The sequence below is a fragment of the Chenopodium quinoa genome, unplaced genomic scaffold (genome assembly GCF_001683475.1).
Source record: "Chenopodium quinoa cultivar QQ74 unplaced genomic scaffold, ASM168347v1, whole genome shotgun sequence".
Classification (NCBI taxonomy): domain Eukaryota; kingdom Viridiplantae; phylum Streptophyta; class Magnoliopsida; order Caryophyllales; family Amaranthaceae; genus Chenopodium; species Chenopodium quinoa.
Genome location: NW_018743331.1, coordinates 240,977 through 254,549, shown reverse-complemented (window position 1 = coordinate 254,549; position 13,573 = coordinate 240,977). Strand labels below are relative to the sequence as shown.

Here is a 13,573-nt window from a genome sequence, read left to right as displayed (position 1 = left end):
TTGCAAATTCTAACCATCGCCTTTGGCGTGAGTTTAGATCTCTTTGGGTTAAAATGTACTTCAAACTTTTATGATCTATTTAAATCCTACATTTCACTCCTTACAAATAATTCCTCCAAATCTTTGGTGCAAAAATGATTGCAGCTAATTCTAAATCATGAGTAGGGTAGTTCACTTCATGAGGTTTTAATTGTCTTGATGCATATGCAATCACCTTTCCATTTTGCATAAGCACACATCCTAAACCATTTTTGGATGCATCACTATATACATCGTAGATTCTACTATCATCTGGCAATGTAAGCACTGGTGCTGTAATCAACTTTTTCTTCAAGAGTTAGAAAGTTTCCTCACACTTCTCATCCCACTCGAACTTCTTGTCCTTCTTCATTAGAGAGGTCATAGGCTTAGCAATTTTAGAACCTCCTAATGTCAAACACCGTCTTTGGCGTAGGCCATCCTTTCACTGTCTCAATCTTTGCTGGATCTACTTCTATCCCATCCTTTGACACAAAGTGACCCAGAAATGCTACTTTCTCTGACCAAAACTCACTTTTGGAAAACTTAGCATAAAGCTTATTCTCCCTTAAAGTTTGTAAAACTACCCTCAAATGTTCCACATGTTCCTCTTTATTCTTTGAATACACCAGTATATCATCTATGAACACCACAACAAACTTGTCCATAAATGGATGGAACACCCTATTCATCAAGTCCATAAAGATTGCTCAGGCATTCGTCAATCCAATTGGCATTATTGTGAACTCATAATGTCCATACCTTGTTCTAAATGCAGTCTTGGGAATATCCTTAAATCAATCTTGGAAAACACAGATTCGCCCCTCAATTGGTCAAATAGGTTATCAATCCTTGGTAATTGGTACTTGTTCTTTATAGTGACCTTATTAAACTCCATATAGTCAATACATAACCTCATAATCCCATCCTTTTTCTTAACAAACAACACTAGAGCTCCCCAAGGCGATGCACTTGGTGTAATGTATCCTTTTTCTAGTAAGTCCTACAGCTGCTCCTTTAACTCACTCATCTATGCAGGTGTCATTCGATACAGTGCCTTGGAAATTGGTGTTGTCCCTGGGACCAACTCTATTGTGAAATCAATTGCCCTATTAGGTGGCATTCTTGGAATCTCTTCTGGGAACACATCCAAAAACTCATTTACCACTTCTATGTTCTCAGGCCTAGCTGTCTCTTCGTGTTCCAAGTTTGTCACACTACAAAAATATACTGGATGTCCTTTCTTAATATACTTTGCTAACATATTCATAGATATGATCCTTGGGCACTTTGTTTCACCATGCTTCCAATGTGTTACCAACTCACCCTCAGCTGTACTTAACTGCACTTTCTGTGATCGACAACGAATCTCTGCACTATACTTACTCAACCAATCCATTCCCAAAATAACGTTGAATTCAATTAACCCAAACTCAATGAGGTCAGACAAAAACACATTCCCCTTGATCTCTAATGGCACATACTTAATAGTTTTGGTACACTGTGCTACCCCTCCCGTAGGAATAACTATATGTACATCTATGACATCTATGGTTTTCAGACAGTGTGATAACTTTGAAATAGTGGCTTTTGAAATGAAAGAAAAAGTTGCACCAGAATCAAACAAAACTTTAATAGGAATAGAGTTAATAGAAAAAGTACTAGTAATAACATCCTTCGTAGTATCAGCTTTGTGCCTACTAATCACATTCAGTTTTCCTGGAGCTCCACTCTTCACCTGATTATTCCCATTATTTTTGCTTTTCACCCCATACTGTTGTGCCCCTTTGTTCCCTGAATAGTTGTTGTTCCGTTGAAAGTTTTTTTGAGCCCCTCCTTGATTATTACCCTGCTTGTTTCGATTAGAATCTTTGGAGAAGCACTCGCACTCCCTATGTCCCAACTTGTTGCAAGCGCGACAAGTAACCAAATTACCTTCACAGTCTTTACCAGGGTGATCATTCCTACACCTCTTGCAGTAAAAATGCCTTGGACCCTTGTAATTTCTTTGGTTGGAGTTCTTAGGCTCTCCATTGAAAACTTTGATGACTGTTGTTGTGGAAGTTATTGTTGCTGTTGAAGTTGTTGTGGTATGTCTGCTTCTAAAAAATTATTCTGGTTACCTTGAGGGTTTCTAGAGTTTTGTCCCATCTTTTTCCTCTTTTCCTTCCCTTCCACCTCAGCTAATTCCTTTTTTTTTTAACTCCAATGCATAAAGGTGTGAAGACCTCCCATAAAATTCATCCAATGTTTCGAACACTTGTCCACACAACTTTAGCTGCAAATTAGTGGTCAATCCACTTTCAAACTTCCTAGCCTTTTCCTTTTCTATAGCAATAGACTCCTTGGAAAATATTGACAGCTCAATAAATTTGGTATAATACTCAGTGACTGACATATATCCTATTGCTAAGTTAGAGAATTCCTCAGCTTTGTGTTTCTGTAAGAAATTAGGGTAAAACTTGTCCCTAACCTTCACTTGAAACAAAGTCCAATTGAAACTAGGTAGTGCTTTGATGGTAGTCTTATTTTGTTGCCACCAAAGGTCAGCTTCACCCATGAGATAATAGGTAGCAAAACCCACCTTCGAATTTTCTGGGCATCCTACTGCCCCAAATAGTTTCTCAAATTCCCTTAACCAGGTTTCCAGCACTGTTGGTTCAGGTTCGCCTTGATAGGTTGGTAGCTTGCTTTGCGCAACATTCTTAAATAATTCCCCCTAAGCATCCCCATTGTTGGTCGAGTTTCTTGCCAACTGTTAAGCGACCACTGCCAACTGTCTTATAACTTCACTCAACTCATTCCCTTCATTATTGTTCCCACTTCCTCCTACCATCTTCCTTTTCCTGAATTAAAATAAGGGGTCTTTATTAATTGTGGTCATGGTTAGCTCTCAAGTTTAACACCCATCTAACTAACTTATACCTTTCACACACACACATTTAATTTAAGCTAACAAATTGAGATTGCAAAATAAAAACTCTCAAAATTTGCAGTGTGATCAACCAAATTTTGATTGCTAACCAACCATACATTTAATAAAGCATCACATAAATAAATAAAAATAATTTCCATGATTTCCCAAAGTTTAGAATTGAATTATTGGAATAGTTGAGTAAGAAATGGCTAATTGGATTAGTGATATGGAATGAATGATTTGGCAATAAAATGAATTATTTGGCAAGGAAATGAATAAAATTTTATTGCTGAGTAAAAAATAAAATGAAATGAGTTCGAATAACCTACGCAACTGAATAGGTTTATCGACTCAATGTGGTCATGCCACTTATTACTTTAGTGAAAAAGGAAATAATTAAAATGCAGAATTGAAACTAAGAATCCTAAAGGAAATGAAACTACAAAAATCTAGTCCTTTTGAACATTGTTCTTCTTGTCCTTCGATTATTTGAAGCTTCCAGGATCGAATTCAGGGTCATCTTCCTCCTCCATTGGTTCAAGTGTCTCTGGATTTTGCTCTAATTGAATGAACTCTTCATCTTCCTCATCGTCAGATGAAATGTCAATTACAATTGGAGTTGGGGGTGGATTTGGATTTAGAATCTCCATAATGGAACTATCAATATTATGATTACTCTCATCCATTAGCTCTCCTTCCTCTTGCCCTCCATTTGCTCTTGCTTGATTACCTTGTGGTGGGGAAGAATTTCCTGATTGATTGCTAGTGGAAGGGGAATTATTCTCTGCTGGGTTATCATAGTAATAATTTGGATATGGAATATGTAAACGCTCCCAGTGATACTTTTCTTCTCGAACGAGATAAGAAATCAAGTATCTGTAGTCAGGGTACCACTGTCCATAATAATCTTTGTATTTGGAATAGTTGGAATGTCCTTAGGCAAATAGAAATCAGCAAATTTTGCTTTGACAGCAAGATATGGTGGTTCGTAAGGAATACAATGAGTTGTCATAGTTGAAACAGGATCAGGAAGGTCATAATGCTTGTCTCCTAAGATATCGCTCATGTGTGAAAAATAGAAACGAATTTTCTTGACATAGTCAAAGGGATGTTCAAAATCTTTCTTAATTAGAGAACCAATTTAAGAGTGTTTGCTAGGAAAGATCGGCATCATGTAAAGGAAAAGACTTAGAAAAGAATTCCCTTCCCAAAGAAAATAAAATGACACAGTTCTTACATGAATTTAGGTTCAATATTCAATCAAACAATTTTACTTATTTCTAGTCACATAATTACATGCTTCCAGTCAATCAATTTACATGATTAACCATCACAATCTAGATATTAATGCATACAAGAACATGATTATTTCTAACTTATATGCCCAAAATTCTTTCCTACCCAAGCTCACAACATGCTTTTTAAAGCTCTTAACACATAATTCTTCCTTCGCTTTCCTACAAAATGAACAAACTAAAAATAATTTTTGGCTCCTCTTTATTAAAAAAAAAAATTTGAAAATAAATTCCGGAAAGGACAAATTTTCGGCCATAATTAAAAAAAATTCGGCACCCCAAGTGAAATTTTTTTATTCGGACTTTTCCCAAAAAAAAAAAATAAAATTCGGACCTTTTTTTTTTTGAAAAAAAAAAATATTCGGTCCTCATTTAACTAAAATAAAATATAATAACTCACTTTTAAAATTACTTAATTAAATAAACACTTAGCTAAGTTTAAAACAAAATATCTTAAAACACGTTTTGGCTTTAGTGGTTATAAAAATCTCAACCAAAGCTCCTAGATACCACTTTGTAACACCCTAGAAATTCCTTTCCTTTATAATACCTGTTTTGCTCTTTTTAAAATACGAAATAGGAAATTCTAAGACATTACCGCCACTGTGATAATGATTAATGCAATTATCAAAGACACATAGCGGAAGACTCACTTTAAAACCATTCAAAACAAGTTAACTTAAAAAATCAAACCAAACGAAAGTAAAGTCAAACCAAAGTCAAACGAAGTCAACCTATAACTTGGAACTATTGTAGGCCCTTATAAAAACTCAACACGAATGTTAAAACCTTTGTGTTATTCTCATAAGAAAATATATAACAATCAAAGCGAATAAACAGATCATATTCTTATGGAAACTAAACAGGAATCGCTCTTCACTCATGCCCATCATGAGTATGCTTCATCACCTGAAATGCTTCTCTTTACTTTGTCCCCACTACTCGCCATTAGAAATGGGTCATCGTAGGGCTAAGATAAAGACAAGGCCAAACAAACACGCAATCAGCAATGCTGAGTACATAAGCGTAAACAGTACACACTAACATGCTTTTATATTATCAACATACAACTTACCTTGTTGTGATAGCTTGCTATTTGGTATATTGTAGAGTGATTTTTAGCCTTGAATATGTGAGGAATCAATGTTTTAGCTCACTAATCACTCTAGTTTTATACGTTTTTGTGTATTACGTGCTTCACGGGGTTGTTATTGTTTTTGATGATGTTTTAGGTCTCAAGAATGGACTAAGAAGCATCTCGGGAAGTAAGCAAGGAATTTTAGGCAATAAGGAAAAGAAGTGAAGCAAGAATGAAGAAGAAAGAAACAAGATTGAGGAAAGAAGGATGAAAGAGGCCAAGAAGCCCCTGCACGGCCGTGCCAGCCCTTGCACGTCCGTGCAGATGAAGTCAGAATGAGAAGTTGCTACTGCCCAGGTCTGCATGGCCGTGCAAAATCCTGCACGTCCGTGCAGGGTGTCTGGGTTCAAATTAGTACTTCCTGATTCAGCATTACATTACCTGCACTAGGGGTGTTAAAAAAAACCCGACCTGGTTGTCCCGTCCCGATTTCCCGACGACCCGCAAAAAACCTGACGGGAAATTTTTAAAATTTTCTGTTTTTTTCGGGTCGGGTACCCATCCAGGTAAAATAGCACTTGCATGGGCCGAGACATGGGACATACCTTGCTATTCTCGGGTACCCGGATACCCGTTAAAAAAAAAAAAGTTTCGGATCACCCACCCAGACCAAGCCACCCTATCTTTTTTTTTTCCAGCTTCATCCTTCTCTTTCTCTCTCCTCTTCCCCATGCTACTCTCTTTCTCTCTCCTCTTCCCCATGCTACTCTCTTTCTCTCTCCTCTTCCCCATCCTTTTTCAAACATCTCATCCAAAACTCTCAACCCCTCATTAGGATTTCCAATTTTACAAAACCCTTTAATCAACATGTTGTAAGTAAATGAATTCGGAGTACACCCCTTTTCCAACATATCATCCCACAACCTTCCAGCATCACACAACTCCCCTGCCTCACACAACCCTGAAATCAGCATATTATAAGTCAACACATTAGGAACTTTACTCCTTTCAAACTCATTGAACAACTTCTTTGCCTCCTGAATCTTCCCCTCCTTACACATGCAATGGATAAGTGTACTCGATATAACATTATCAGTAGTAACATTCTTCTTCAAAAGCTTCCTCCACAACGCACACGCATCATCCACCTTCCCTTCCACACACAAAACATCAATCACCTTACAACACAACGCCGAACTTGGCACATACCTCTTCTCCAACATATCACCAAGCAAATAAAATCCGGGTACCCGTGTCCCGTCCCGGATAATTCGGGTACCCGGTATTCGGGTGCCCGAATTATCCGGGACGGGACACGGGCCGACTTATCAACTACCCGAAGATCCGAGTACCCGAAAATCCGGGTACCCGGATCTGAACACCCCTAACCTGCACGACGACCGTGCCAAAACCTACTCGTCCGTGCAGGATGCAGGGTGTCAAAACAGTAGCTAATGGTTCTTGTTTACAGGCTATGCACGGCCGTGCATAATGTGGTACGTCCATGCAGATGTCTGCACGTCCGTGTAGACCTGTAGTCGAGTTGATTCTTGTTTTCTCCGTCCTTTTTATTTGGGGGTCATATAAATACGACCCTTGGCTTTAGTTTTAGGATCTTCTCTTCCCTTGGTTTTCTTAGACCTTTATCTCTTAGTTAGTTCCCTAAACTCTCATTAATTAGCTTAGTTTCTCTCAAACTCAATCATTGAAGTAGATTAATTGAAGTTTGTATTCTCAATTTCAATATTTTCTCAACTTTAAAGCTTCATTAGTAATTTCTTTCCTCTATCTCTTACTCTTTATTTTCTGTTTTTAATTGCTTTGGATTGTTAATTTCTTCTCTAATCTTGATTATTTGTCATTGCATGTTCAATCAACTTAGATTTATTACTCCTCTCAACTTGTTAGATTGATGTTAGAATTAGAACTTTAGTGTTGTGGCTTTGAAAGAAGGCAATGTTGAGTGCCCTTTCTATCATCCAATTTATGTTCATGCTTGCCTATTGTTTTGATCCATTGGTTTGGTTGGTGTCGATTCCCATTTCCCCCTGGTGTTTGTCCTCATAGTAGGTAATTAATCAAAACCCCCAATTTGTGACCGAACTAGATTACAACCTTTCATAATCTCGGTGACATAATACCCATTACCAGTGGATACGATCTTCTACTTACCCTAGACTTGTCTTAGATTGGTTTAGGTAGAAATATTGTTTGGCTTAGGGTGATTGTCTAACGACCGATTTATCCCTCTACCAAAATGGCACCGTTGCCGGGGAATGGCGTTGAGCATTGAGTTTCTTATGAAATATGTGAGACTAGTTCAATTGTATAGCCTTATTTTTCTTTGACTAACCTACTAATCTCCCATCTAGTCTTCTTTGTTTTATGTCCATACGCAGCAATAGAGCACTACCTTTTGTGCCATTGAATCTTGAGCTTGAAAGAGCTGTAAGGGCGAATCGAAGAGAAAAGAAGGCGAGAGATAGTGGAGCTACTTCAAGTGAGCCACAAGTGGTGGTTGAGTCCGACTATTCTAGTTCTAGTGAGTCTAGTGGAGGCACCATTCCATTAGAGTCATCAAGAACTAATTCTCCAACTTCTTCGCCTTCCCATCAATTTTAAATGGCTCTTTCAAATAAAACCTTGAGAGAGTTTGGTGTTCCTCCACCATATCAAGAAGCAAGCGGAATTGCTACTCCCGCTATAGAAGCAACAATTTTGAGATAAGGCCTGCCTTTATCACCTTGATAGAGGGTCACCAATTCTCTAGGGCAAAGCATGAGGACCCCATTGCTCACCTCAAACAATTCACTCGGTATTGTAGCACTGTGAAGGCGAATGGTGTGACCCCGGAGTACATTCTTTTAAGCATGTTCAAGTTCTCTCTAACGGGCAAGGCAAGTGATTAGCTTGATAGTTTGCCTCCAAATTCATTAAACACATAGAATGAGGTAACTTCGACATTCCTTGGGAGGTTCATTCCTCTTGGGAAAACGGTGGAGTTGAGGTCCAAAATATCAAATTTCCAACAAGAGCCCGATGAGTCACTCTATGATGCTTGGGAGAGATTCAAGAGCTATCAACAACAATGCCCACACCATGGCATGGAGAATTGGCTCTTGCTCTGTGGGTTTAATAGAGGTCTTTTGAGAGCGGATCACATATTGTTGGATGGAGCATCGGGTGGACCAATCATGAACAAGCCACTAACGGAAGCGCTCAAAATCATTGAAGATATAGTTCAAAACTACATCGATTGGAGTCCCGACGACAGAGGCATCTCCAAGAAAGGAGGAAGGTATGAGGTTAATTCCATTAATATAGTTAATTCAAAATTAGATGCTTTATCTTCTATGTTTGATCAATTGCATTCCTCTTCCCTTTCCATATCCCCACATCAAAATTCACATATATCTAGGTCATCTAATGAAAATGTGTCAATACAAATGATGTCTTGTGATACTTGTGGAAGTGATGATCATGTGACTTCCAAATGTTATTTTCAACATGATTCATACTCCCCCTCCCCTTCTATGGAACAAGTAAATGCAATCAATAATGGTCAAACCAATCCTAGGTATGACCCTTATTTCAACACCTATAATGAGGGATGGAAACATCACCCAAACCTTGGTTGGAAAGGGGGCCGAACCCAAGGAAACGGTCAAGGTCAATATAGTGGCCAAAGGAATGTTCAAAATAATAATCAAGGAAATTATAGGAACCAAGGTAATTGTAACTATGTGTCAAATAACCAAGCAAACCATCAAAATGACAATAGATACCACCAAAGAGGTCAATATTCTTCTAACAATAGCCCACCCGGTTTTAATGGAGGAAATAGACCTACCCTTGCCCCTATTCCTCAACCCCCTCTCAAATTCAAGCTCCCCCTCTTAAGCCAAGTCTAGAAATAACAATGAAAAAATTTGTTAATATGCAAACAAAGAAAACCAATGACTTAGAGGAGAGTTAACAGGCTAAAGTCGTATCACCTAATCAAAAGAATTACCTAAGTACTCTAGCTAAAGTAGATAGGGAAGTAAGGTCGAATCCACAGGAAAACAAGTCTTTCTATTCCTAATTAATTAAAATAATCTAAATTATCAAGTAACCAAATTGTTTTTAATGATAATTAAACTAATAATTAAACTAAGCAAGTTGAATAAGGGAGGAAAACAATAATAAAAGGCCTAGGGTATAGGTTCACCAATAAATAATATTACAGGGTAAAACATAACAATCAGTTTTATCAATGCATAAATTAATCAGATCATAAAGGGCTTTCGCTACGTATGATAATCACAGAATTAATCTATCGGTAATAAATTGCATCTCTTGAATCTTGACTTAACCATTTATAAATTAACCTGCCTATTGAAACTAAGCTTAAACATCAATTCTCATCTCTCTAATCTCGAATCAATATTGCATAACTCATACAATTAAACCAGGCCTAATCTAATTGCATAGCATTAAATCAATCAATAGGAAATCAATTAAGCATTGACAATCAACAATAATAAACTACCCCTTCATATAATTTATGGATCCCCATAAACCCTAGATTTAAACTACTCACACATAATTAAATCTAAACAAATCAAAGAAATTAAACAAGACATAATTAATCAAAGCAATTAAATTACTGAAAATAAAAGGGGAAGAAATCGTTACCAAAATAAACGGAAATGATGAATTGTATAAATCAAAAGTGTAGATAGAAAATAAGAATATTCACCAAAGCTTAAAACTAAAACTAGAAATTAACTAATGAGGAGCGTCCCAGAGAGTCTAAACATTCTTAACAAAAGTGTATTTATACTTAACTAGAAAACCTTAGCTAAAACGAAGATTAAAAGTCGCCAAACGATCTCAGAAACACGCGCCCGGTCGGGCACCATCTCGCCCTGCCGCGCGTGCCTTCGGGCGAGCAGCAACTCTCTTCCTTCTTCCTCGCCCTGCCGGGCGCGCCTTCGGGTGAGGGCTTGCCCGACCAGGCGAGCTCCCGGGCAAACTTGGACTTCTTCAATTGGGTCGTTTCTTAGCCCAATTCGCATTTCCTCTTTGGGTTCTGAATACACGGTCCATTGCCCCAGACTCTTCTTCTTCGCCGAGCCCTTAATCACCGATTTGATGACTCCAACCGGTCTTGGGCTTCGGAATGTGGTCATATGAATGCGACCTTACTCCAATGCTCATAGTGGCTCCAATAAATCTGGAAAAATGCTCCAAATCCGCAATTTCCTATAAAACAATACCAAATCTACGAAAACACTAGAAAACACATATTAGTAACAAAAGTAGCTCCGTAGAGCTCAAATAAACACAATTATGACCATTGGGACGGGGAATAAATATATATGTAACATAGACTTATCAAACTCCCCCAAGCCAAACCTTTGCTTGTCCCTAAGCAAAGCAATGAACAAATAAACCAAAACTTCACCCCAACAATAATTTAAATCAAGCGCAATCGATTCAAAGCAAATCCAAAAAATATGCATCAAAGTCAACCAATCAAATCCATCCAACTACTCATCCTCCCTAACAATTGTCAAGTAGAACGAACCACAAGTGTATATGAAATTAAGACTAGTGCTCACGCACTCTTCACTCTTCTATGTGGCGAGTAAAAGATGTACTCGATCACTCTCCATCCAACCCCTTTATTGTGAATAATGCCCTCCCAAACTCACAACACTCGTGTGTTTAAGAAAACAGGCACTCAACCTATTAGTCGACTCGAAATATATCCAATCTTTCTTTGCATTGATAAACAACTACTTTCACATCCATACAACTCTATGCACAAAGGTTAGAAGGTCTTCAAGCTTGTAATGTAAGGCTTAGGTAAATGGTAGGAAATATTTGGGAAAATGTGAGAGTACAGCCATGCTTAAGGGAGCTAAAATCCTAATAAACCACGGTAAAAAATAAATAATGACCAAATCATCTCCAACACAACTCAACGCTACAAAAATTCACCAAACAACCAATCCAATGTTTCACAAATTTCCAACACTTACAACTTTAATCATATCTATACGACATTATAGAACTTAATTAAATGAATCGCACAAACTTTGAACTCGAATTTCCTTGAGCAACCTTCAATTAGAACAATTGAACATTTAAACATTTTTTCTCTTTCTATTGCTCTCTTTTTCTTTCTCTTTATCTCACATTGAAATTTCTTTCAACTTTAGCTTGAACAACAATTTCTCAATTTTCCAATCTACAAAAATAAGAACAAATAAATAACTTCTCAAATCCACCCAAAATTGTGCAAATTATGTGCACACAACAACTCCCTCACCTCACTAACTAATAGCTCCCCCAAGCCAAGCTTGGGACTAGTAACTAATGGGGCTTAAATAGGCTTGTAATGTGGCTAAATAAACAATAAAAGGGCACGAGCGACAACATGGGAAGCAAGAAGGGAACAAATGTATCTAAAATCATCTGAAGGCCACCTAAAAGAACAAATGCCTTCGTCCTCCTCAATGTGCATAATAATGAGTCATACAAACATTACTCGAAGTTGCAAGCCAATACTCAACTTCATTGACATATCAGGAACTAACACACAATTCCTAACCAAATTAACAAGCCAAGCACCAAATCCACAAGTAGTTGGACAAAATTGACTCATATTAGGGCATCCAAGCAATCAAAAATCAAATCATGGCTAACCTATCCACAATACTTGTCATCATATACCAAGAATCAAAACAATTTTCATGTATGGGGCACAAGGAAGCATGAATTATCATTCATTGGATCGTATTTTTGTTTTTTTTTTTTGAAAGCAATAAAACTAACTTAGAAAGCAATAAAAACCTATACTAAGCACACCAAAGAAAATAAAAGGAAAAGGGAAAGAAAGAGTACCTATATATACAAGAAATTTCCCCCAAGCCAAACCAGACAATGTCCTCATTGGTTCAAAGGGAAGTTAGTAACCCAAGAGACTACCCCTCCTCATCAAGCTCGTAGCCACCACCATCCCCAACATCACAATTCAGCACTTTGGAATTCTGGACAAAAAAGAAACAAAGTGATAGTAAGAAAAGAGGCAAAAACGAGTCAGGCTCACTATTTCACTCAAACTTTTTTTGTATAAATGATAATGCAATGAATCTAGTTTCATTGGAAAGTAGACTTGAAGAGATTGCCAACGATAGGTCACACGCAAAATTTCGTTAAGAAACGCAAAAGATATGACATCTTGAAGTTGTCCCGTTTTGCTGTTCCGCTCATGCGCCCGGTCGGGCGGATCTTCGTCGGGTCGGGCAGGTTTTTCTCCTTTTTTGACCTTTGATCTTGCGCCCGGTCGGGCGGATGTTCACCTGGTCGGGTGAATTTTAAGCAAAAATCCTCTTTTCTCTCGCGCCCGGTCGGGCGAATTTCGCTCGTATACGGACTTTCTCTCGCGCCCGGTCAGGCGAGCTACATCATTTGAGTCTGTTTTTTCTCAATTTGCCCATTTTTCTCCACTTGTTCATCTTTAAACCCAAGCCCTACACGGTTTAGAGCTCTTTCTATAGCATCCACTTCATCTTTTCATGTAGTAGCTTTTCCTGTGGAAGATGTAACATAAAATACCGCCTCCAAGGGATCTCTAGCGAGAGCTTAGGGCTTATTAGAAAAATTAATTACATCAACCAAATCAATATTATAGCATTTTTCTTCCAACATGGGGCTTTTAGGGGCATTATGTAGATTAAAAATAATATTTTCATCCCCTACACATAATGTAAGTTTACCACTTTTCACATCTTTTATTGCCCCTGCAGTATGAAGGAATGGTCTACCCAAAATAATTGGAATTTGCAAATCTTCCTCCATATCAAGAACAACAAAATCAACAGGTATATAAAATTTACCTACTCTGACAGGAACATCCTCTAAAACACCTAAAGGGTATTTAACATAACGATCGGCCATTTGTAGAGTAATATTGGTAGCTTTTAAATTTGCCATATTTAATTTAAAGCTCACAGATAATGGCATAAAACTTACACTTGCACCCAAATCACATAAAGTTTTATCAATCATCAAATTACCAATGTGACAAGGAATGGAAAATCTACCCGGATCTTTTAGTTTAGGTGGAGATTTATTCTGTAATATAGCACTACATTCTTTAGTAAAAGCAGCTGTCTCCACCTCACTAATAGATCTTTTTCTGGTCAAGAATTCTTTCATGAATTTAGAGTATGCAGGAACTTGAGTAATTAATTATGTGAAAGGAACTGTTAC

The 13,573-nt window shown here is 37.7% G+C and overlaps 1 protein-coding gene across 1 annotated transcript; it reads right to left on the bottom strand.

Moving 5' to 3' along the window:
* Positions 1–1,048: 1,048 nt before the first annotated feature.
* On the bottom strand, positions 1,049–2,578 carry LOC110737933. The gene is made up of 2 exons (XM_021918282.1): positions 2,247–2,578; positions 1,049–2,120 (listed from the first exon to the last, which is right to left on the bottom strand). The coding sequence occupies exons 1-2, from the start codon at positions 2,576–2,578 to the stop codon at positions 1,049–1,051; spliced, it is 1,404 nt and encodes a 467-aa protein (XP_021773974.1).
* Between the last annotated feature and the right edge of the window lie 10,995 nt (positions 2,579–13,573).

Coding starts and splice junctions, on each gene's coding strand:
- LOC110737933 (XM_021918282.1), bottom strand. CDS start 2,578: ATGGGTGAAGCTGACCTTTGGTGGCAACAAAATAAGACTACCATCAAA. Junction 2,121..2,246: donor TTGGATGAATTTTATGGGAG/GTCTTCACACCT, acceptor ATAATTTTTTAG/AAGCAGACATACCACAACAA.